Genomic DNA, 21,940 nt, shown 5'->3' with positions numbered 1-21,940 from the left:
GTTATACGCCGATACTGCAATTTGAGCGCCGTCAGATTACAGTGAGAGTCTCCTGTTTAATCAGCGGCCTCATAGTAGGAAGTCCTTTATCCTTGGCCGGCATTGGACCAGTGTTCTGTCTATTATAAAAGCCAGTCCAGGAGGCGAGATTTTGAATTAAAGAGGCCGCTGAGTAAACATGAGATTCTCGCTGTATGTAATCTGACGGCGCTAATCCTACCCCCCTCCCTGAGATGGACAATGATCAGGCTGCATTCATTGCAATGGGGAGGCTGCAGATGGGCATTAATCAAGCTGCATTGATGGGCAATTGTGAGGTTACAGGTGGCCACTGATTAAGCTGCATTGATGGGCAATGGTGAGGCTACAGATGGGCATTGATCAAGGTGCATTGATGGGAAATTGTGAGGCTGCGGATGGGCATTGATCAAGCTGCATTAATGGGCAATTGTGATGCTGGAGATGGGCATTGATCAAGCTGCATTGCTGGGCAATTTTGAGACCTACAAATTGCCATTGATTAAGCTGCATTGATGGGAAATGGTGAGGCTACAGATGGGCATTGATCAAGCTGCATTGATGGGAAATTGTGAGGCTACGAGTGGGCATTGATCAAGCTGCATTAATGGGCAATTGTGAAGCTGGAAATGGGCATTGATCAGGCTGCATTGATGGGCACTGACCCTTATTTTGCTTTGAAGTTCTTTATTTAAAATGTACGTTTTTTTTCTGAAACTTCTCTTTTAAAATGAAGGTGCGTGTTATACGCCTGTGCGTGTTATGTGCCGATAAATACGGTAGTTCTTCTCACGGTTAGAAAAAACATGAGCAAAAAACAATTGGAGGATTAGATGCAAAGCCATTGGTGTAGATAAGGGGAGCTGTAGGATGTATGAACTTTTACTCCTTGCCTGTTAGCAGTGTTATAATAAAAGGTGAGGGGTTACAGATGTTTGCTGCAGTCATTATACAGGAGTGAGATCTGCAAAAGCCAGCCAATAGCCAGGAAGCATGAAATGTTCTAGTCTCATTTTACAGAATTATGCAATTACCTGTCAAAGGTCTGAAGAATATCTTCGCCATTTACCTCTAAAATTTTAGACGCCAATGCAATTACTCGAAATCCTTGCAAAGTATAATGTTCAAGTTCATTTAGAAAACAAAGAGGAACTGTATTTGAAGAAAAAAAAGTATCATGATTGCTTCTATGCTTAGGAAGGATAATTGTTTTGGTGCATTCATAAAGTATTAATAGCTTTGTAATCTTCCATCCAATAAAGTGCTTTATATGTAAGAACATATTAGTCTTGCAAATCAATAAATGTGTGCACTTAAAATTGGACAAGTTAGATGTAATGCTTTCATTTAAGCCTATCCATTTTACTTTTAACCAATGTTTGTTCATTTCATAACACTGTTTGGTAACTTTTATTACAAATATGTCATGACTCCCTCCCCGTATATGTTATGTAATGAGAAGCCACATTTTATGTGACTGACCACAAGGTTTAACTGGTAACATCATTTCTTACAAGGATATTACACCAGAGGCTAAACGTTTGCTGGCTTAATTGCAGCAATATTATCTGATCCTGCTCCAATTATATGGACGTTTTCCTTACCAATGTTCTCTAAATCAATGGTTTAATTATTTTACAGTCCAAAATAGAGGTGCTCTTACTAATTATATAATAAAAAAAAAACGTTCATAGGTCTCAACATCATAAAAACTGCTGTCGTAGCATGGTCACATGGTCACAAAGCTAATGCAAGGTATATTAACCTTTCCAAATATAGCGTAATCATCCTATCCAGCGTAAAGGATATTCCAATTTTATAACATTCCTCTGCACATGGCTGGATGTTCCAGTTAAAAAAACATACTTCTTTAGTAAATTACTCCCAATAATTAATATTTTCCTACAGCATAGAAAACCATGGGCCAGATTCAGGTAGAATCGCCCTACGCTGCGGCGGCATAACGTATTACATTTACGTTACACCGCCGAAAGTTTTACGGGCAAGTGCTTGATTCACAAAGCACTTGCCTGTAAACTTGCGGCGGCGTAGCGTAAATCCGCTCGGCGCAAGCTCGCCTAATCAAATGGGGCGGGGACCATTTAAATTAGTCGCGTTCCCGCGCCGAACGTACTGCGCATGCTCCGTCACCTAAAATTTCCCGACGTGCATTGCGCTAAATGACGTCGCAAGGACGTCATTGGTTTCGACGTTAACGTAAATGGTGTCCAGCGCCATTCACGGACGACTTACGCAAACAACGTGAAATTTCAAATTTCGACGCAGGAACGACGGCCATACTTAACATTGGCTAGACCACCTAGAGGGCAGGTTTAGTTTTACGCCGCGTATCTCTACGGAAACAACGTAAATTTACAGCGACGGGCAAAGCGTACGTTCGTGAATCGGCGTAACTAGTCATTTGCATATTCTACGCCGACCGCAATGGAATCGCCACCTAGCGGCCGGCCTAGAATTGCAGCCTAAGATCCGACCGACGGTGTAGTCACTTACACCTGTCGGATCTTAGGGATATCTATGCGTAACCTGATTCTATGAATCAGCCGCATAGATACGACAATTGTATCTCAGAGATACGACGGCGTATCAGGAGATACCCCATCGTATCTCTTTTATGAATCTGGCCTCATATTTGTAACTTTAGTATTTCTATGTCACAACAGATGTGCCATTTTAGAAAATAATGTGTTAATTTTCAATGAAAAATTTAACTATAACATTCATAAATGGCAAATACTGTAAATCTGAATCAAATTAAGAAAACAGGAGAGTTCATTTCTCTGGGCAGCTTATTAGGCTAAATTGTTTCTAAATCAAGAACTTGAAAACCTTCAGATAATATTACTATTTTTTGTGTTATTAAATTTACGCTGCAGATAATCATACCTGTTTCAGATTTGCAGAACTGAACTACCATTTCTGGAGCTCCCTTCATAAATACTAAGTGTTCATCATTTCCCATGACCCGAGCAATGACAGACATGCGCTGTAGACTAGATGAGAAAGGAAATTGGTGTAGAATGACCATGCCTTCCACTGGCACCTATATTCAAAATAAGAATGCATACAAAATCCATTATTTCTTGCCGTTTCATCAGTTCAAATATGGGCATACACAAAAATGTTAAAATGTATCTAAAGCCAATACTTTTTTATTTATGTCACAATGTAGAGTATAAGATTTCCTATCATCTGTGCCCAGTCTTGCCACACAGAGTTAATCCAGCTCTGAGCAATCCTCTTTTATTGTTTAGTGAAATAAATGGACTTACAGAGAAAAACCTTAGTCTGTTCTGCCCCCTTGCTGTGAGTGACAGTTTTTTTTACATATCTCATGCACTAGCCTGGAGACAGGCATTATTTTTTAATTCCCACCCCCACTCCTTTTCTGAAGTCATGTGGTTACTTTTCTGGATTTTTACTGGATGTTAGTGATCATAGCAGAATTTAGTGTAAGGAATACACAGGAAAAAAATGCATGTTGACAAGGGGAGTGTAGAGGTGGGCACCGTTTGGAAATGCACGGAAAGGCCTGAGAACAGCACGGCTGACCTTGGCAAATTTAGGGTAGGAAGTATTTCTGAGGTTTACCGAGGTCAGCCGAAGTGTCCTCGGGCCTTTTCGAACATTTCCGAGGCTCTTCGGCGCACCCCGCCTCTGGCCGCATGTGGTATTGCATCCCATTTCATTTCCATTGACTTCAATAGGGAGACTGGCTTTGATATGCGAGTACTTTGGATTACGAGCATTCTCCTGGAACGGCTTATGCTCGTAATCCGAGGTTCCACTGTATTTCTTTTGCATTGGAGTTAACGACTTGTGTGACATAAAAAAAATTCAACACCCAGCATTTTATTCTATAGGGTCTCCCCTTTCATAAAATATATAATGTATATTACATATGCATTTTCTTTTCAAATGTTTTTATTTGTAAACAGGGACAAGGCCGCGCAGGCTGACAAGATAAAATAGTACACACAGTACACGCAATAGATAAGTTACACAACAACAAAACACAACATACAGAAAACATTGCAAACCTCCTGTCAAGCACCCACCGTAGGCCGCTAGTGCCAAGTGGCACGTGTGTCCCCGGAGTGTGCCCGAAGGCCGCCGCCACAAGAAACCTGTGGCGGTTCTCAAAGGGGGCCCCGGACCTGTGTCGGTTTATAGCAAGATGTCCGGACCGCGCAACCGGCCCCTCCATTTTCTTTTTATATCCAGAAGAACCCCCAGGACTGGTGTGTGGGAAATTCCAGAAGATAGAAAGTCAGAGCTAAAAATAGAGAGAAAGAAAAAGTGGTCAAGGATAGAGGGGGGGGCTGCAGGGTTAATCCTTCTATACGCAGACACCCCCTGGGGGGGGAGTTACCTCACTTGTGGACCTACTCTCCGTTATGCGGTTGGTCTGGGGTGGGAGGGAACACCCTGAAAGGTATATGTTCACACATCAGCAGCGGGCTCCCTCAATGCTTGGCCCTCAGCCAAGTATATGAAGTTGCCAGGTGTTTGTGAATGTTTCCTGTCTGTCGTGCGCTGTGAGGACAAGGTCCTCCATGCGCTTTATCTCCTCCACCTTCGCGATCCACTGGGGAATTGTCAGCGGGAGTGTAGCCTTCCAATGAAGCGGAATGCAGGCCTTGGCTGCATCCAAAAGGTGCCTAATCACGGATTTTTTGTATACTTTCTCTGGGATGTTAGATGCATGCAGGAGAAAGAACGCGGGGTCTTCTGGGATATCGCGGTCTGTGAATTTCTGAGCCACCTCGCAAATTACTCGCCAGAATCGACTCAAGCTGGGGCAGGACCAAAAGATGTGCATCAGCGTCCCCTTGTCAGCCCGGCAGCGCTAACAAAGGTCAGACGTCGCCGGGAAGAACCTTACATATGTATTTTCTATACAATTGCCCCAGTAGGCAAGGGATTAAATGATGTACCTCTTTAGCTTCTGGTCCTGGTTTAATAATGATATTTTCGGTTGATTCCTCCCCCTCTTTTGTCTCTGCATTACTGTCCTGTAAATACTGCAAGCAAAAAAATGATCATACACATTAAATTTACTTTCAGGTACTTTATAGCTAAAAAAAAAAAATGCAGCTTCATCCTTATGCTTATTTCTCTCATTGAATGTCTTTATCTGAAATTAATTATGACATGAGGAATAAAGAGCTACTGGCAATTAAAGCGGATGTCCGCTGAAAAAAAAAAATATTAATAGCCAGCAGCTACAAATACTGCAGCTGCTGACTTTTAATATTAGGACACTTACCTGTCCTGGAGTCCAGCGCCGTCCGCAGCAGAGGAGGAGCGATAGCTCATCACTCTGCTGCCCCCCCGCCATCCTCGGTGAGGGAACCAGGAAGTGAAGCGCTCCGGCTTCACTGCCCGGTTCCCTGCGGCTCATGCGCGAGTCGCGCTACGCCTGCCGATTGGCTCCCGCTGTGTAATGGGAGCCGAGTTTTCCCAGAACACAACGGGGGGGAGGGGACGTCATGCCCGCAGTCTGCCTGAGACTTTGTGGCCGGAAGTGGGTGCAAATACCTGTCTTTAGACAGGTATCTGCACCCCCCTCCCCCCTGAAAGGTGTCAAATGTGACACCGGAGGGGGAGAGGGTTCCGATCAGCGGGAGTTCCACTTTAGGGTGGAGCTCCGCTTTAAAGAAGCCTTTTCTGAATAGAGTCATCTGCTGGAAGATGCTAATAATTCTATACCTGTTATCACTGATCATAAAAAGAAATAATGAATTACTTCTGCCAAGAGATTATCTTCTAGACAAGTATGTTGGTCTCTATTACACCTGTTGATGTATATGGTGAAGGAGAATTTCTGGTTGAAAGAATCCTTTATTCCAAGATCTTTGGGAACAAATTACAGCATCTGGTTCAATGAGAAAGATATGGACCAGAGGAAAATTCTTGGGAACCTGAGGAGAACGTTCACGCTCCCAGATTGACAAAAATATTCCAATAGAGGTTTCCTCACAAACCTGGCCATCTTGGTAGCAGGGGAGCATTTTCAAGATCTGGATTTAAACCTGGAACCTCTGTGGTGTCTAGCTATCTTTCTTCTCACTTTGCCAACTGAGGTGCTCCCTGCCTGATTCTTTGGACAAACTTGTTTGTGTCTTGCTTCTGGTGAACGATTTGCTCCTCCCATGAACTTCCTAATTTAAACCATGTCTCTGCACTTCCTGTTTGCCAGATTTGGAGCTCTGGTTAGTACTTAGACCCCACACCTCAGATGAGCTTGCGTCATCCACCATGGTGACCTGCTTATGTACGTATCCTGCTGGTCAGTGTGACCTTCTATACTGCTACTGGTCTCCAAGCCTGACCCCTGACTGTGACATAGAGATTCATTCATTATAGTTGTCAATGCTATAGTTTATACTAGTGCTTCAAGACTAGGTTAGTATGCTCTGCTACAAATTATTATCATGATGATGATTCATTTTATTATTGTCACTGTTATTATTATACATGATCTATATAGCACCAACAGATTGCACTGTGCTATACAAAAGAAAAGGGAGATGGTACAGTTACATTACATATCAAGATAACAGTGTTAGGGAGCCCCAGCTTGTGATAGCTTACATTATCCTTTAGTGATTTGTAGCTAAGTTAACTGAAGCACAATTGTCACTGATGATTTGTTGCTGACATGAAAAGCTAGAAACTCAATTGCTGAGAGACTGAGCTGCCGATCGCTGTAAAATTACCAAAGGTACCACCCCCACCTCTCCCCAACTACCGCTGTTACATGTGTTTCTGGCTGCGCTGCCCCTCCCAGCAGTTGCGGACAGGGAAGAAACGTATCAAACATGTGCTTAAAGTGGTTGTAAACCCGCATATAATTTTTTTTTTTTTTTTACACCTGCAAGGAAAAAGCCATAATGAGCTAATATTCACCGCATATTAGCTCATTATGAAATACTTACATCGGAACGAGGTAGGTAACTTACCTGGTCCACGCCGAGCCTCGCATTGCGAGGGGAATATCTCCTAAACCGTACAGGTTTAGGAGATATTCTTTTTACCCACAGGTAAGCCTTATTATAGGCTTACCTGTAGGCAAAAGTGAAAAAAGTGGGTTTACAACCACTTTAATCAGCTTAATTGGGATCAATAGGTGACAGGGGTCTCATTAAAGAAAACCTGTCATTATGCTTTGCTCTCAAATAGGGGGATATCAGCCCACATAATGCCTATAACTACAAAGGGGAATGAGGGATTTTAAAGACATTTTACTGCTTGTTCTATTTATGTAAATACTTGTGTGCATGGTCTGGGAACAGGTTCAAGTGCATGATAAAATACATATATGTTTTGTTTCAGTTGTCATCTAGTGGCCTTTAGTTAGCATTTCCAGCTTTCTTATGCCGCTTACACACGATCGATTCGTCTGATGAAAACGGTCTGATGGACCGTTTTCATCAGACGAACCGATCGTGTGTGGGCCCCATCAGTTTTTTTCCCATCCGTGAAAAAACGTAGAACCTGTTTTAAAATTATCTGATGGTTAAAAAACCGATAGAAAAAAACAATCGTCTGTGGGGAAATCCATCAGTTAAAAATCCACGCATGCTCAGAATCAAGTCGACACAGGCTCGGAAGCATTGAACTTCATTTTTCTCAGCACATCGTTGTGTTTTACGTCACCGCGTTCTGACACGATCGTTTTTTTAACTGATGGTGTGTAGGCACGACTGATGAAAGTCAGCTTTATCGGATATCTGATGAAAAAATCCATCAGACCGTTTTCATCAGATGAACCAGGGCATTACTCTTCCTGGGTTGAGTGAAGAAAAAACATTATTTTATGTTTTTTGCATTTTACATGTTTTATCATGTGTATACAAATATGATTTATTTATTTATTTCATGGATCTCTATCACCATCTACTGGACCTTTTAGTTGGCCCTTTTTTTTCTGTTTTAGTTTAGTGGCTTTTAGCTGTACAAGTTCTTGTTTGACTACCTCAATAAAAAAAAAATAAAAAAAAGTTTTGTTTTTTGGTAATGTATTTTTCTGTGTACTGCTTATCGAGTAAGCTTCTGGGACAATGTGCATTATTTACATAATTACATACCATGTTCAAGCATATATACAGGAAGTTCCAATTTTTTTAATTCCCCTACATGTGGTCAGTTCTTTCCTCTCTTTATTTTCCCTTTTTTTCACACTTACCATTGTGTCTAGCCAAGTGCTGGCAGCCTGCTTCATCTATTTTTAATTACTTTTATGGATGCTTAACAATTCAAATATTTTGCTACTTGCCAACTTATATAGATGACTGTATATAGCGGAAACTTTATGTTGATTTTTTCATGTTTATATCTAATAGAGTTTGCAATTATTTAGATTTTTTTCTATATTATCTTTTTTTTTTTTCATGTTATAAAAGGCAGATCTTGGGGCAGATCCACAAAAGAATTACGTCGGCGTATCTCTTGATACGCCGCGTAATTTCAAATTTTGCGCGTCGTATCTTTGTTTTGTATCCACAAAACAAGATACAACGGCATCCTGGATCGATCCGACAGGCATACGTCTTAGTACGCATTCTTTCAGCGGCCGCTAGGTGGCGTTTCCGTCGATTTCCGCTGACATCACAGAGCCAGTCCAGGCTGGGGAAAGATCGCAACCATATGGTCAGGCTCTCAGCAAGCTGCTGAGAGCCTGAACCAGCCACTCCCGCCCCCTCCACAACCCAGCGCTCCAATGAGCATGGGGGGCAGAGAAGAGAGCTGGTTTCAGCAGACAGCGGGCTGAAGCCAGCTGTCTGCTGACATCACAGAGCTAGTCCAGGCTGGGGAAAGATCGCGATCATTTGGTAAGGCTCTCAGCTAGCTATTGAGAGCCTTAGTCAGCCGCTTCCGCCCCCTCCACAGCCCAGCACTCCAATGAGCATGGGGGGCAGAGCAGAGAGCTGATGAACCAATGCTGCATCCACCTAGGTAAGTATGGCTCAAAAAAGAAGCTGATTGGCTACCATGCACAGCTGCACAAGGTTTTGCACTCTCTAGATTTAGTAAATCAACCCCAGAGTGTCAAGATGACTATATGATGGGCAGATGTCTGAACAAGGGGGAATCCCTAACATCTCATGCATCACTGTTTCATTCAAGACCTTTTACCATCTCCCTTCCAACTCTGCCAAACAAAAGCTTCTTCACTTTTCTTCATGTAAAAAGAGAACAACTGACATGTTGTCAATTATCCTGTCAAGACTGGTAGTGTAATGCCGCGTACAGACGGTCGTTTTTTGTGATGAAACAAAACGACGTTTTAAATCATGAAATAAAACGACGTTTTTGAAACATCATTTTCAAAAACGATGTTGCCTACACACCATCATTTTTTCACAGTGCTCTAGCAAAGCGAGGTTACGTTTCACCACGTTTTTCCATTGAAGCTCACTTCATAACTAGCTTCTGGGCATGCGCGGGTTTAAAAACGTCGTTTGAAACGTCGTTTTTTGGTACACACGGTCAATTTCTGTGAAACAAAAAACGACATTTTGAAAAACGACACAAAAAATTCGAGCATGTTGGAATTTTTTTTTGGTCGTTTTTTTGAAGACATAAAACGACGTTTTGCCCACACACGATCATTTTAAATGACGTTTTTTAAAACGTCGTTTTTTTTCATCACAAAAAACGACCGTCTGTACGCGGCATAACAGTCACTTATGACCGAACCATTTTATCTCTCTTCAGCTATCCCATACACAGCTTAATTATCAACTGACTGTATGTATTGTATCGTTTCAGAAAGACATGATAATCCATGCATTATACTATAAGTGACAATTTTATTTTATTCTCCTTACCCAGCCTGTTTCTTCAAACATTTTCAGGTCAAGTGGGTCTCCATGCAGTTTGCCATCCAGGACAATGAGAGAGTGACAGCTAACCATTGCTCCCAACAGTGGACTCCAAGGCAAGTTGTTCCCAGGTGTAAAGCAATGTACATCCTGAAAACTGTAGAGAGATACAAATGGTTCCTCATATTATGTAAACAAATAATTATAAAACACAAAAAGTGCAAGCATTTCACATATAGCAGAATACACGATACAATGTAATATCTAATTATTATAACAGAAGATTCATATCACTTGTTGTGATACAATTTTCAGGAGGCAGAACACCCTTGATACTGGGCCAATTATTACACATTTGACTCAAGGATAATGCAACTGCTTTGTTCCTCGTCAAAGCTCTTTCACTAACCCCTACACTGCTTGCATATTACCATCCATTTAAGAGACTAATTTTAATGTAATTTAATTGTTACTACACTCACAACAGTAAGATCAGTGTGCACATGCAGTAATGCATGCTTGTTATACTCACTGTGGAACCTAAGAGGCTAATCCTCTGCATTGTGTAAAAATGTTGTTTGATCCTGTCTTCTCTTATCCTCACCTTCTTACAGTGTCTCCAATTTATCTCCAGATAGTACAGAGGGTAGGGGACAAGCTGCACACGCTCAATTTGTTGTGTATTTCTGGAGTGTTTTTATTTTTATTTTTGGGGGATAGTGCATTTGATCAGCACAGGGCCAATCAGCATTGTCCAGACAGAGGGTCAGGGGTCCTGCAGCATCATAGGACAGCCAGTGCAGTATCAAAACTCCTCCTACAAGCTTTAACCAGACACTGATAGAAGTCACAATATGGCTCTGACTGCTGATGAGAAAAGGTATTTAGCAGTTTATATTTACTAAAACTATTGCATTTCCATGTTCTGTGTCCTTTGGGAGACCAGATATAGTGAATGCAGACTCCTTGGTTTACTGACACTTTAACAGATTCTCTGAAAACAGTTTTTTTAGGTACATGTTAGCCAATAACTAAACTTCCCACCAACTCTTTTACAAAAATCATGAATAACACATGGGGTTGATTTACTATGGCTGAAAAGCTGTTCACTTTGCAAAGGAAGTTGCACATTTCAAGGGAAATTTCCCCAGAGCTGAATGTGGGGAACCTTTGCTTTGCAAAGTATACTTAATCATGTATTATTGCTTACATTATTGGGGATTACAAGTCAGCAGATCTTCACTTCTTTCACTAAGCTTTGGGGTAAAAAAAACTGCCGTTGCCTTCAGAAAATGAACCCCCCATGATGTGTACCGAAAACCATATCATGAACTATAAAAAAAAAAAAAAAACACAGCTTACGGTAGTTCAGAAAAGCTGCCATAAACCAAAGTCAAGGTATAATATTAAACTTACAATGTTCCTCCTGAGGGAAGGATGCCCCATAGTTCCATGCCATCCTCTGTCAGGGTACCTGTCTGTATTTAAAAGAATATCAGATTGTTTGTTATATTCTGTACACATATCTATCTATCTATCTATCTATCGATTTTTTTCAGGGGGAACTCCGTTCCACCACCTCTGGCTCAGACCCTTTGATGCCTGCTCACCATAATCACTTGTAAACACAGAAGTCTGGTTTCTGTGTTTACAAGTGACAGCTTTGTAACCCCCTGAACTCTGCACTCTGTATGTAATGCAATTCTGGTATTTAATGCCCCTTTAAGACCCTTCTACTGTTTGTGAAATCTGAATGGGTCATGGTTGAGTTCCTGCACCTATTTTCTGAGAAAAAAAGCTCTGCATAAAACATAATTGATTGCTTCTATTAAAGAATAATCTAGTTACTCTAGATACTCAAGAGGTGTAACCACGTGTTAATCTTTACATATTTATAGCAATTTTTTTTGCCACAAAAACAGGGATTCTTAGTTAGTGAAATACATATTCATGTTGTACAAGTTGCATACATTGTGGTTTAGTCTGAATTTGTCTACAAAAACTGGATCCAGACTTTACACCCGTGTGCAAGGGCCCCTACTGTTGTACTTTCTAGCAAAAAGTGCAAAAACACAATTCCTAACCTGAAACAAACCCTGTGACCTGAGGCTGGGGAAGATAGATAGGCTGTATGAAACATTTCACCAAAATATATACCCCATTTGGATGTGATGTACAAAGCTACCATGTGCTAACACAGCCCTTTCTATATATTCTGCTTCAAGAGAAGGGATTTTCTTAACAAAAATGGATAACTTAAACAAAAGTGATGCCATTAAAAGGAATTAAAAATGTAAATGGTAATGAATACAAAAACATACAATCAGATTTGCAGGGATGAGCTCTAAATATGTTTTCTACAGATCAAGATTTGTAGACCAAAATTGTTCTACAGGTGACTTCTTACTTTATCAAAGCAGATGATGTTAAGCTGTCCACACATATTAATCCTCTGTGCACTTAAACAGAATATGTTGTTTTTCTTAAGTCTTGTTTGTGAGTACAATGTGCAAATTGTGAGAGAGGCTGGTAGAGCGGCCGGAATGCTGACGGTTACAAGAAGTAAACACCATAGGACAGTCAAGCTGGTTGCGCCCTACAGGAGGTCAAACAAAAAAACAAGTTGCAGCATTCAGTTCTAGATATTTACATATATATATATTAGGGTGTTCTACAATATGGAAAATATGCAAAATATATAATTTGTTTACCATTATAAATAAGCCTCTATGTCCATAGAGGCTTATTTATAATGGTAAACAAATGATATATTTTCCTTTATGTTATTTCCAGCAGTTTTGCCTATTCATAAAGCTGCTCTGAATAACTTAGCTACATTCCAATTGTCAAATCAGCAGAAGTATAAAGAAATCAGTGCTTCCTAACCACTTCAGCCCCAGAAGATTTGGCTGCTCAATGACCAGGCCATTTTTTGCGATACGGCACTGCATCGCTTTAATTGACAATTGCGCGGTCGTGCGACTCTGTATACTTTTTTCACACAAATAGAGCTTTCTTTTGGTTGTATTTGATCACCTCTGCGGTTTTTATTCTTTATGCTAGAAACAAAAAAAGCCGACAATTTTGAAAAAAAAACACAATATTTTGTACTTTTTGCTATAATAAATATCCCAATTTTTTTTTTTTTTTAAACATTTTTTTTTCTGAGTTTAGGCCGATATGTATTCTTCTACATATTTTTGGTAATAAAAATCGCAATAAGCGATTTGCGCAAAAGTTATAGCATCTACAAAATAGGGGATAGATTTATGGCATTTGTATTATTATTATGTTTTTTACTAGTAATGGTGGTGATCTGCGATTTGTATCGAGACTGCGACATTATGGCAGACACATCGGACACTTTTGACACATTTTTGGGACCATTAGGGGCGATCAAGGGGTTAACTTGGCTCCCTAGTGTGTGTTCTAACTGTGGGGGGAGGGGACTCACTATAGGAGATGACAGATCATGGTTCCCAGCTATTAGGAACTCACGATCTGTATCTCCTCTCCTCACAGAACAGGGATGTGTGTGTTTACACACACACACATCCCTCTTCTGCCTCTCCTGCCCACACGTGGCCAGCGGTCATCGTGACCGCCGGTCAAGAGCATCAGCAACCCCCACAGTGCAGTGGGCACACGTGCGTTCCTGCTATCCCACTTAAAGGAGCCGAAGTACAACTACTTCTAAAAGTTCTAAAAGTTACCTGAACAACATGTCACATAAAAGAATTGTAAACTAAGCAAGCCAAGTAGGCTTAAAGGGGTTGTAAAGGTTCGTTTTTATTTTCTAAATAGGTTCCTTTTAACTAGTGCATTGTTGGTTCACTTACCTTTTCCTTCAATTTCCCTTCTAAATGTTTCTTATTTTTGTCAGAATTTCTCACTTCTTGTTCCTTCTTAGTAAGCTTGCCCCTATTATCCGAGCCGTTCACAGTGTCTCCTCGCAGGAATGTAGTCCCAAGGCGAGTACGCTGACTAACCCCCAGTCAGAATGGCTCGGATGATGGGGGCAAGCTTACTGAGGAGAAACAGAAAGTGAGAAATTCAGAAAGAAAAAAAAACATTTAGAAAAAGGAAAAGGTAAGTGAACCAACAATGCACTAGCTTAAAAGAACCTATTTAGAAAAATAACAAAAAAACAACATTGGAAAAGGCTTAATTCATATACACCTGAGCCTTAACTTCTGGGAAAAGAGAACTGTCCAAACTAAACAAGTTCAAGTAAGAAATCTATAAGGAGCAAAAAGAATCAATGTGGGAAAAACAGGGAAATGTGAAAGAAGACGTTAAAGTATTACACAAGGGTCCTTAAGTAAGTAAGAATGTATGTTGTAGAGAAATAAGCATCCCAGAGTATATGTAAAACAAACTGCTTCTGTCTTGGGATAGCATGATGAAACCCCCAAATTCCTTAAGTCAAATCAGAAGAATTAGCGCTAACCTAAGGAAATAAGGTAAAGATAAAGGGATCCAAGGTACTTGCCACAAGGCTAAAAAGCTCAGAAAAAAAGTATCTTCAAATATGTAATTACCAGATTTTGATAGGGAAACAACAACTACAGGGCCATAGAATAACAGAGAATATCCAGTCACTGTAGAAGGGCTCTGCTTTAGCTGTCTCCAGGATGCTAAGCATCATAAGGAGTCAAGTAAGAAAAAGAGATACAAAACATGTTATGTTAACGTCAATGTATATCTCTTGAGAGTATCGAGACCAGTTTAAACTGCTCCTAGAAATGGAAAACAGCCACAGAATTAGTATGCCATAACCAGAAGAAGAGACCACAATATAGAGTTTAGAGCTTGTAGGTTTTGGAACATAATATACGAATAATAAAACTGTATGCACTTTCAACCCTAAAAACTAAAGTAGTGGGCAACTCAACAGCATTTAAGTGATTCACAGCCCTTCTGTTTGGATTTTTTATTTTGGAACATAATGTCTGCGTCACAATCATAAGCTAGTCATTGAATGAGTAAACACAGACTAGAACCTAGCTCTGAATTTGGATGGTATGTGTTATTGGAGTACAGGGACTTACCACAATGAGCGATCAGTGACTGGATCATACCATATGCCATTGCTCTAAATGTGTAGTTTATTAACATAGTACTATGACTTACCATAAATGAATGCTTAGAGACTGAGTTACAGGGGTAGTGCCACAACTCTAAATTAGTATGCTACCCTATGCCGCGAACACACGACCAGTTTTTCCATCGGAATAAACTCAGATGGGTTTTTCCGACGGAATTCCGCTCAAGCTGATCATGCATACACACGGACACACCAAATTCCCACCGTCAAAAACGCGGTGACGTACAACACTGATGAGCCTAGAAAAACTAAGTTCAATGCTTCCGAGCATGCGTCAAATTGTTTCCGAGCATGCATGTTTTATTCTCCGTCGGAATTCCATACAAACGAACATGTTCTCTTTCTAAGTCCATTAAAAAAAAGTCCGATGGGGCACACACAATGTCGGAATATCCGATGAAAAAATTCCATCTGACTTTTTACATCTAAAATTCCGACCATGTGTACGTGGCATAACAGACACAATACTTTGGTCTGGAGCATATAATAATGCAGAGTCCAAAACCCGTAATGCGGGGAATCTTTTTGTTTTCCTGTGTCCAGACCTCCTTAAAGCAGCAGTATATATATTTTCTCTATAATATTATGATTTTCTGTTAGGCCTCGTTCACACGATAGGTTAACCAGAGGACAATGGTCTGATGGACCATTTTCATCAGTCCAAACCGATCGTGTGTAGGCCCCATAGGTTATTTAACCTTAGGTTAAAAAAAGCCAACTATGACTTTCGACAGCTGGCTGATAGTGGATGCATTTATGCAGCCAGTTTTATACAGGATACGGCTTGGTTGACGATAGAAGAAATGACCAAACAAGGGGGTAGAGTGGGGCTCAAATTTTGGAACGCGCTTCAACTTGCCAATTTTTTTAATGTACTTCCAGATCCCGAGAGGTTTCCTAGACCTCTCACTAGTTTTGAGAATCTCTGCAATGGAAAGGAAATGATAGCTCATACACTTTCAGTATGTTATGGACTATTAATAAGACAACCAGAAGGATCCCCATTGAAATGTATACAGGAATGGGAGAGAGAAATAGGGAGACGTTTTGGCTGGGTATAGCAACAGAGGATGTGCAGACTGATACATGAGACATTAAGGTGCACTAGAATTCAAGAAACAAATTTTAAGATTCTCACCAGATAATATAAAACAACGGAAAAGTTAAATAACATTTTCCCAGTGGTCCCAGATGCATGCTGGAGATGTCAGAAAGACAAAGGTACAATGCTGCATATCTTCTGGGACTGTCCCGAGCTGAAAATCTTCTGGAGAGAGATCGCGAATCATACAACGGCTTACAGATTTAGATTTAAAAGAAGACCCAGCACTGTGCCTCTTACACGTAAATGATATATCAGAGAAAAGATACAAAGAATCTCTCGCCTGCCATATACTAGACGCGGCAAAGACCTGTATACCATTGAAATGGAAATCGACAGTAGCTCCTACAATACAAACGTGGGCTCGTAAAGTGAAGGAGATAAGTAGGCTGGAAGACTCTCATCACGCCAACAACAAGAGAATTATTTAGAGATCTGGGCGCCCTGGAACTCCTTTTTGGCTTCAGAGGAGGGAGGAACCCTCCTCGAAGTGGTAATTAATTCACAAGAGATATGAGTAGGGCACAGGCATAAAATGTGAATAGGGTCGACATGTCGACGGATGGGTCTGAGGGAAGGAGAGGGGATTCTGGGGGGGGGGGGTTCCTTTTTTTTCCCTTTCTTCTGGGGTAGGGGTAATTAAGGGGGAATTAGGAGGGATAAGATAGTTGGTAGTCGATGCATGTGGAGGGGTAGCCAATGTAAGGAAACCCGGAAGACAACCAGAAGGGTAGAGACCACCGAGAGGGGTAGGCCCAAACAGAAACTTATAGTGGGGGGTCTCCTCTCGGTTTTTCTTTTCTTTTTCACTTGCTTGTTAATTTAAGTGGCTGATGTACTGGTTGATGGTATAACAAGATGTGACTAACGTGAATGCCCTTAACGTGTATCTGCTTATCTCTTTGAAAACAAATAAAATATATATACTGTATATATATAAAAAAAAAAAAAAAAACTTGTTTTAAAATTAACCTATGGATTCCTAACCGATGGAAAAAAAAACGATCGTTAGTAGGCACGTCCATCGGTTAAAAATCCATGCATGCTCAGAATCAAGTCGACGCATGCTTGGAAGCATTGAACTTCGTTTTTTTCAGCACGTCGTTGTGTTTTACGTCACCGCGTTCTGACACGATCGTTTTTTTAACTGATGGTGTGTAGGCACGACGGACCATCAGTCAGCTTCATAGGTTAACCTATCGTGTGTATGAGGCCTCAGAGGTAAAGAGTTTCTTAAGTTTCTTTTGGTAATATAAAAATACAGATATTTTTGTAAAATGTCTGCAGAGTCCTTCAAATTTTTTTGTGTTAACTTTTTGAATGAACAAATGCAGTCGTCACAATAAAGTATGCTTTACCTTTTTTCATGACACAGGACCTAATTATGCCCTTATGAGTATTTTAGTTATTTAGTGTAGTAATTTAGTAAGAAGCATTTTAATGATTTTTAAATAATGGTTCAGTTAGAAAAGTGTCAGCCATGAGCACAAACGATAGTGCCATCATGTAATGACCGATAAATCGATCAGTGGACATAATGGAATGCATTTTTTGTTTGTTTTTTTACCCATACCTAGTGCAGACAGTTCGGACGGGAAACACATTAACCTTTTAATTTATCGTTCATTCGGCAGAAAATTTGCAAACTTGTCCTTCATTTTTTGGGCTGAAAAACACCCTAACGATTATCTATTGTGTTCCCATTAACTGGCCGAAAAACAAACAAACTGTCTAAATGACAGAATTTTGGAAGATGTTTCTTATAGTGTATGGCCAGCATAACATGAGTGAAACTGTAACCCTGGGTAATATAATAGTATTGAACGGTGATGCCATGGAGCCATCATGATGCACCAAAATCAATTAAATCTAAGGCCTTGTACACACGATCGGTTAACCAGAGGATAGCGGTCTGATGGACCGTTTTCATCGGTCCATACCGATCGTGTGTAGGCCCCATAGGTTATTTAACCATCGGTTAAAAAAAAGCCAACTTGCTTTAAATTTAACCGATAGATTCCTAACCGATGGGAAAAAATTATCGCTAGTAGGCACAACCATCGGTTAAAAATCCACGCATGCTCAGAATCAAGTCGACGCATGCTTGGAAGCATTGAACTTCATTTTTTTCATCACGTCGTTGTATTTTACGTCACTGTGTTCTGACACGATCGGTTATTTAACCGATGGTGTGTAGGCGCGATGAACCATCAGTCAGCTTCATCGGTTAACCTTCAGACCGTTCTCATCGGATGGGCTGATTGTGTGTACGAGGCTTAAGTTATTGATGTGTTGTTTTGATTAACAAAGAAGAAATTTGGGGGCCATGTCCCACGGGTAAGGGTCTTCACTCTAACTGTTTTCACCCCCCCCCTCCCCAAAATGTAAAATTGGCTCTCCCTACACACAAAAAGAATATGTTTGTAAAGTTCTCTGTTACCCACCGATTTGCTTTTGCCAAGTGTCACTGCGTGCCAGTATACAGTAAATTCCGTATTTTGCCAAAGGTGGCATTTAGGCAAGGCCAGTTGTGGAACAGATACCTTCCTCAACTACTTTAAAACTAGCTGCTTGGTACAGATAATCATGACCAATTAGCATCAACATAGATTTACAAATGTGACCAAAAACTTACATTATTCTTTGTATTCACAATAGCAATATAAATTACTCCAACCACTGAAATGATTACAAGTCCAATTAGGAACCTGATGGCATCTCTGTGAAGTTTAAAGTTGACAGGTTTAGGGTAGAGGATGGATCGAACAAGGTCCCCTTTTGCTGTGTTGAATCCTAAAAAAATAATTAGTATTAATCACCATTTCACATGTACCATTGCATTTTTATGTTGCATGATCACCAAAGTTAAGCACAATATATATTTTGTAATGTTGGTCTGTGCTGCGGTAATATGGAGTATGCTCCTTTAAGGTAAATTTCATAAAAATTCTAGCCCTTCTATTTAAACCCTCCCCACTGTCTCAGAAACGTGTTATCAGGACAACAGCTTTTCATCTAGGGCACACGACAGCCAATGTGTCAGACCTTTCCCTGGTCAGCGCGAGTAATGTCACACACGGGCCGCTAGTTCTCAGACACGACTTCACGGCTGTCCTGACTACAATAGCGGAAGATTGACTCATCGGACTGAGCCATCCTCCTACCATTCGGACATCCCCAGTGAGGTACTGTTGCACTTCATCAGTCATTTCGATCCACTGTGGCTTTTGTGTTAACCAGTGGCGGAATTACCAGGGTTAAAGCAGTCGCACTCACAGGCACAGTCCCCGCCCGCATCACCCATCTTCTTTGCCCGCTCCCCCCATCCTCTCCATCCGCTCTGCATATCCTCTCCGCCCACATTTACAGGTACTCACAAGCCCACGCCCATCCTCTCTGCCCACCCAAGCAAGATCTAGCAAGGAGGGGAAACCAAGCGATCGGCGAGTGATCTGCAAGTGAGTGGCACTGATCCCATCCCTCAATGTCAACACTGTTACCGAGCCCCCCTACACCACTACTGACACTGATCCCCCCACACCACTACCACTGCTGCCACTGATACCCCCCACCATTACTACTGTCATACTGCCACTGATTCCCCCCCACACACCACCATTACTGCCACTGACCCCCCTCATCACCACTTCTGCCACTGATTCCTCCCCACACCACTACTGCCACTAATACCCCCCACACCGCCACCACCACTAATGACACTGATTCCCCCCCCCCACACCACCACCACTACTGCCACTGATAGTTCCCACACCACCATCACCACTAATGACACTGATTCCCCCCCCCCCACACCACCACCACTACTGCCACTGATAGTTCCCACACCACCATCACCACTAATGACACTGATTTCCCCCCCACACCACCACCACTGCTGCCACTGATTCCCCTCTTCACACCACCACGACCACTTCTGCCACTGATCCACCCCACACTACCAAGACCCTTGCTGCCACTGATACCATTCTGCAGCCACCATCCTTGCCACTAATCCCATTCCCCCCCACCACTGCCACTCATCTCATCCAATCCCCCCTTTCACTACCACTCATCCCATCCTATCCTCCCAACCACCACCCTCGCCATTCATTTCATCCAATGCCCCCTAAAGCCTGCCTCTCCTCCTCTCCCTCCCATAGGCATTCAGTGGCTGCAGGAGGAAAATAAAGGGGATTTGTTCCTCCATATGCCACCCCCACCGCCCCTCCTATCCAGGTCCTTCTGCCCCCGGGATCAGTGGAAAGGGTCACTTCATGGTTTCTTGCCTTGCATCGGGGCCCTGAAGATTCTAGTTATGCCTCTGGTGTTAACCTTCCCGTATGGTTTTATTTGAACTTCAAGGCTCTAATAAATTAATTGTTATTTTTACCACACAAGCATAAGTACCAAGAGATTACAGCAGCCATATTGGTGCATCCATGATATATATCCCGTGCTGCATTGCATAAGGCATTTTGCTACTTCAAACCACTTTGAAGTAGCACTGAGGTCAGTGTGAAACTCTGGGCCAGATTCACAGCTGAGATACGACGGAGTATCTCAGATACTCCGTCGTATCTCAGATACTCCGTCGTATCTCAGATACTCCGTCGTATCTCAGATACTCCGTCGTATCTCAGATACTCCGTCGTATCTCTCAGATTATCTATGCGACTGATTCATAGAATCAGTTACGCATAGATATCCCTAAGATCCGACAGGTGTAATTGTTTTACACTGTCGGATCTTAGGGTGCAATACCGCGGCCGCCGCTGGGGGGAGTTTTCTTCGTAAACCAGCGTCGGGTATGCAAATTAGGAGTTACGGCGATTCCCGATGGATTTTCGCGTTCGCTACGTCGCCGCTAGTCTAGTTTCCCATCGCAAAGTTAGTCGTTTTTTTTGGTGCCCTAACTTTAGTCAGCAATCGTATTGCTGTCTAAAGTATGGCCGTCGTTCCCGCGTCGAAATTTAAAATTTAACGTTGTTTGCGTAACACGTCCGGGAATACGGAAGTACGCTACGCGCGTCGCCGTTCGAAAAAATGACGTCACGGCGCGCAAAGCACGACGGGAATTGCAAAACTGAGCATGCGCAGTAGGTCCGGCGCGGGAGCGCGCCTAATTTAAATGGCACACGCCCATTTGAATTGGCCCGCCTTGCGCCGGAGGCCGCCGGCGTAGTTTTAATAGCAAGTGCTTTGTGAATCAGGCACTTGCGATGAAAACTTGCGGCGGTGTAACATATCTACGATACGTTACACCGCCGCAGTTCTATGTGAATCTGGCCCTCTGTCTTTGTTGGTTGTCATTTGGTATTTTTGGAATAAAATCATCAGGATGTAAAATCTACCAAGGACCAGTCAATCTCCCCAATGCTGTGGGCTATAGTCTTTTGTAAGTTGCTGTGAACTTTTACAGAAAATGTCAGTTACCTGCAGTTATGAGAAGAAAACTGTTGTGGAGAATGTTTTTCTTACATTTAGGTAAATGTTATTATATGGCAAAGTTGAAATAAGTATTTATTCCTCTGGAGTGAGTAGTTTAGCCTATACCTGCGGAGTAATCAGTATGTGTAAAGACTGGCTCAGTCAGGGGACTAGTGGTGGATGGAAGAAGGAGGTTGACCAGCCTAACCGTGGTGACAGGTACTTACCAGTTCTTAACACAACAGCTTTCACAAAGTCTTTATGACTGCTCTGTGCTTGAATGACCTCCGTGCCACAAAACAAAACATGCCTCTTGTAATCCTCACCACTGTACTCCTTCCAAGCAAGTGAATTATCAACATTTGGCAATGGTGTCTTCATCACTGGAACACTTTCCCCTAAGAACAGCAGGCACTGATTTAGTGGTATAGTATG

The 21,940-nt window shown here is 41.7% G+C and overlaps 1 protein-coding gene across 5 annotated transcripts in view; it reads right to left on the bottom strand.

Annotated features, from left to right (window-relative positions):
* Positions 1 to 21,940, bottom strand: part of LOC120936832 (probable cation-transporting ATPase 13A5) — a 153,259-nt gene that overhangs the window by 77,337 nt on the left and 53,982 nt on the right. For all 5 annotated transcript variants that reach the window (XM_040349535.1, XM_040349534.1, XM_040349532.1 and 2 more), the window contains 8 exons: positions 21,733 to 21,903; positions 18,714 to 18,871; positions 12,277 to 12,465; positions 11,286 to 11,347; positions 9,876 to 10,026; positions 4,977 to 5,063; positions 2,926 to 3,082; positions 1,053 to 1,170 (listed from right to left, as the gene is read on the bottom strand). In XM_040349535.1, coding sequence (XP_040205469.1) covers positions 1,053 to 1,170; positions 2,926 to 3,082; positions 4,977 to 5,063; positions 9,876 to 10,026; positions 11,286 to 11,347; positions 12,277 to 12,465; positions 18,714 to 18,871; positions 21,733 to 21,903 — 1,093 coding nt within the window. The remainder of the gene's footprint in view (positions 1 to 1,052; positions 1,171 to 2,925; positions 3,083 to 4,976; positions 5,064 to 9,875; positions 10,027 to 11,285; positions 11,348 to 12,276; positions 12,466 to 18,713; positions 18,872 to 21,732; positions 21,904 to 21,940) is intronic.

The sequence above is a fragment of the Rana temporaria genome, chromosome 4, assembly GCF_905171775.1.
Source record: "Rana temporaria chromosome 4, aRanTem1.1, whole genome shotgun sequence".
Lineage (NCBI taxonomy): Eukaryota > Metazoa > Chordata > Amphibia > Anura > Ranidae > Rana > Rana temporaria.
The sequence above is the reverse complement of the archived record's forward strand: the minus strand, read 5'-3'. Positions and strand labels throughout refer to the sequence as shown.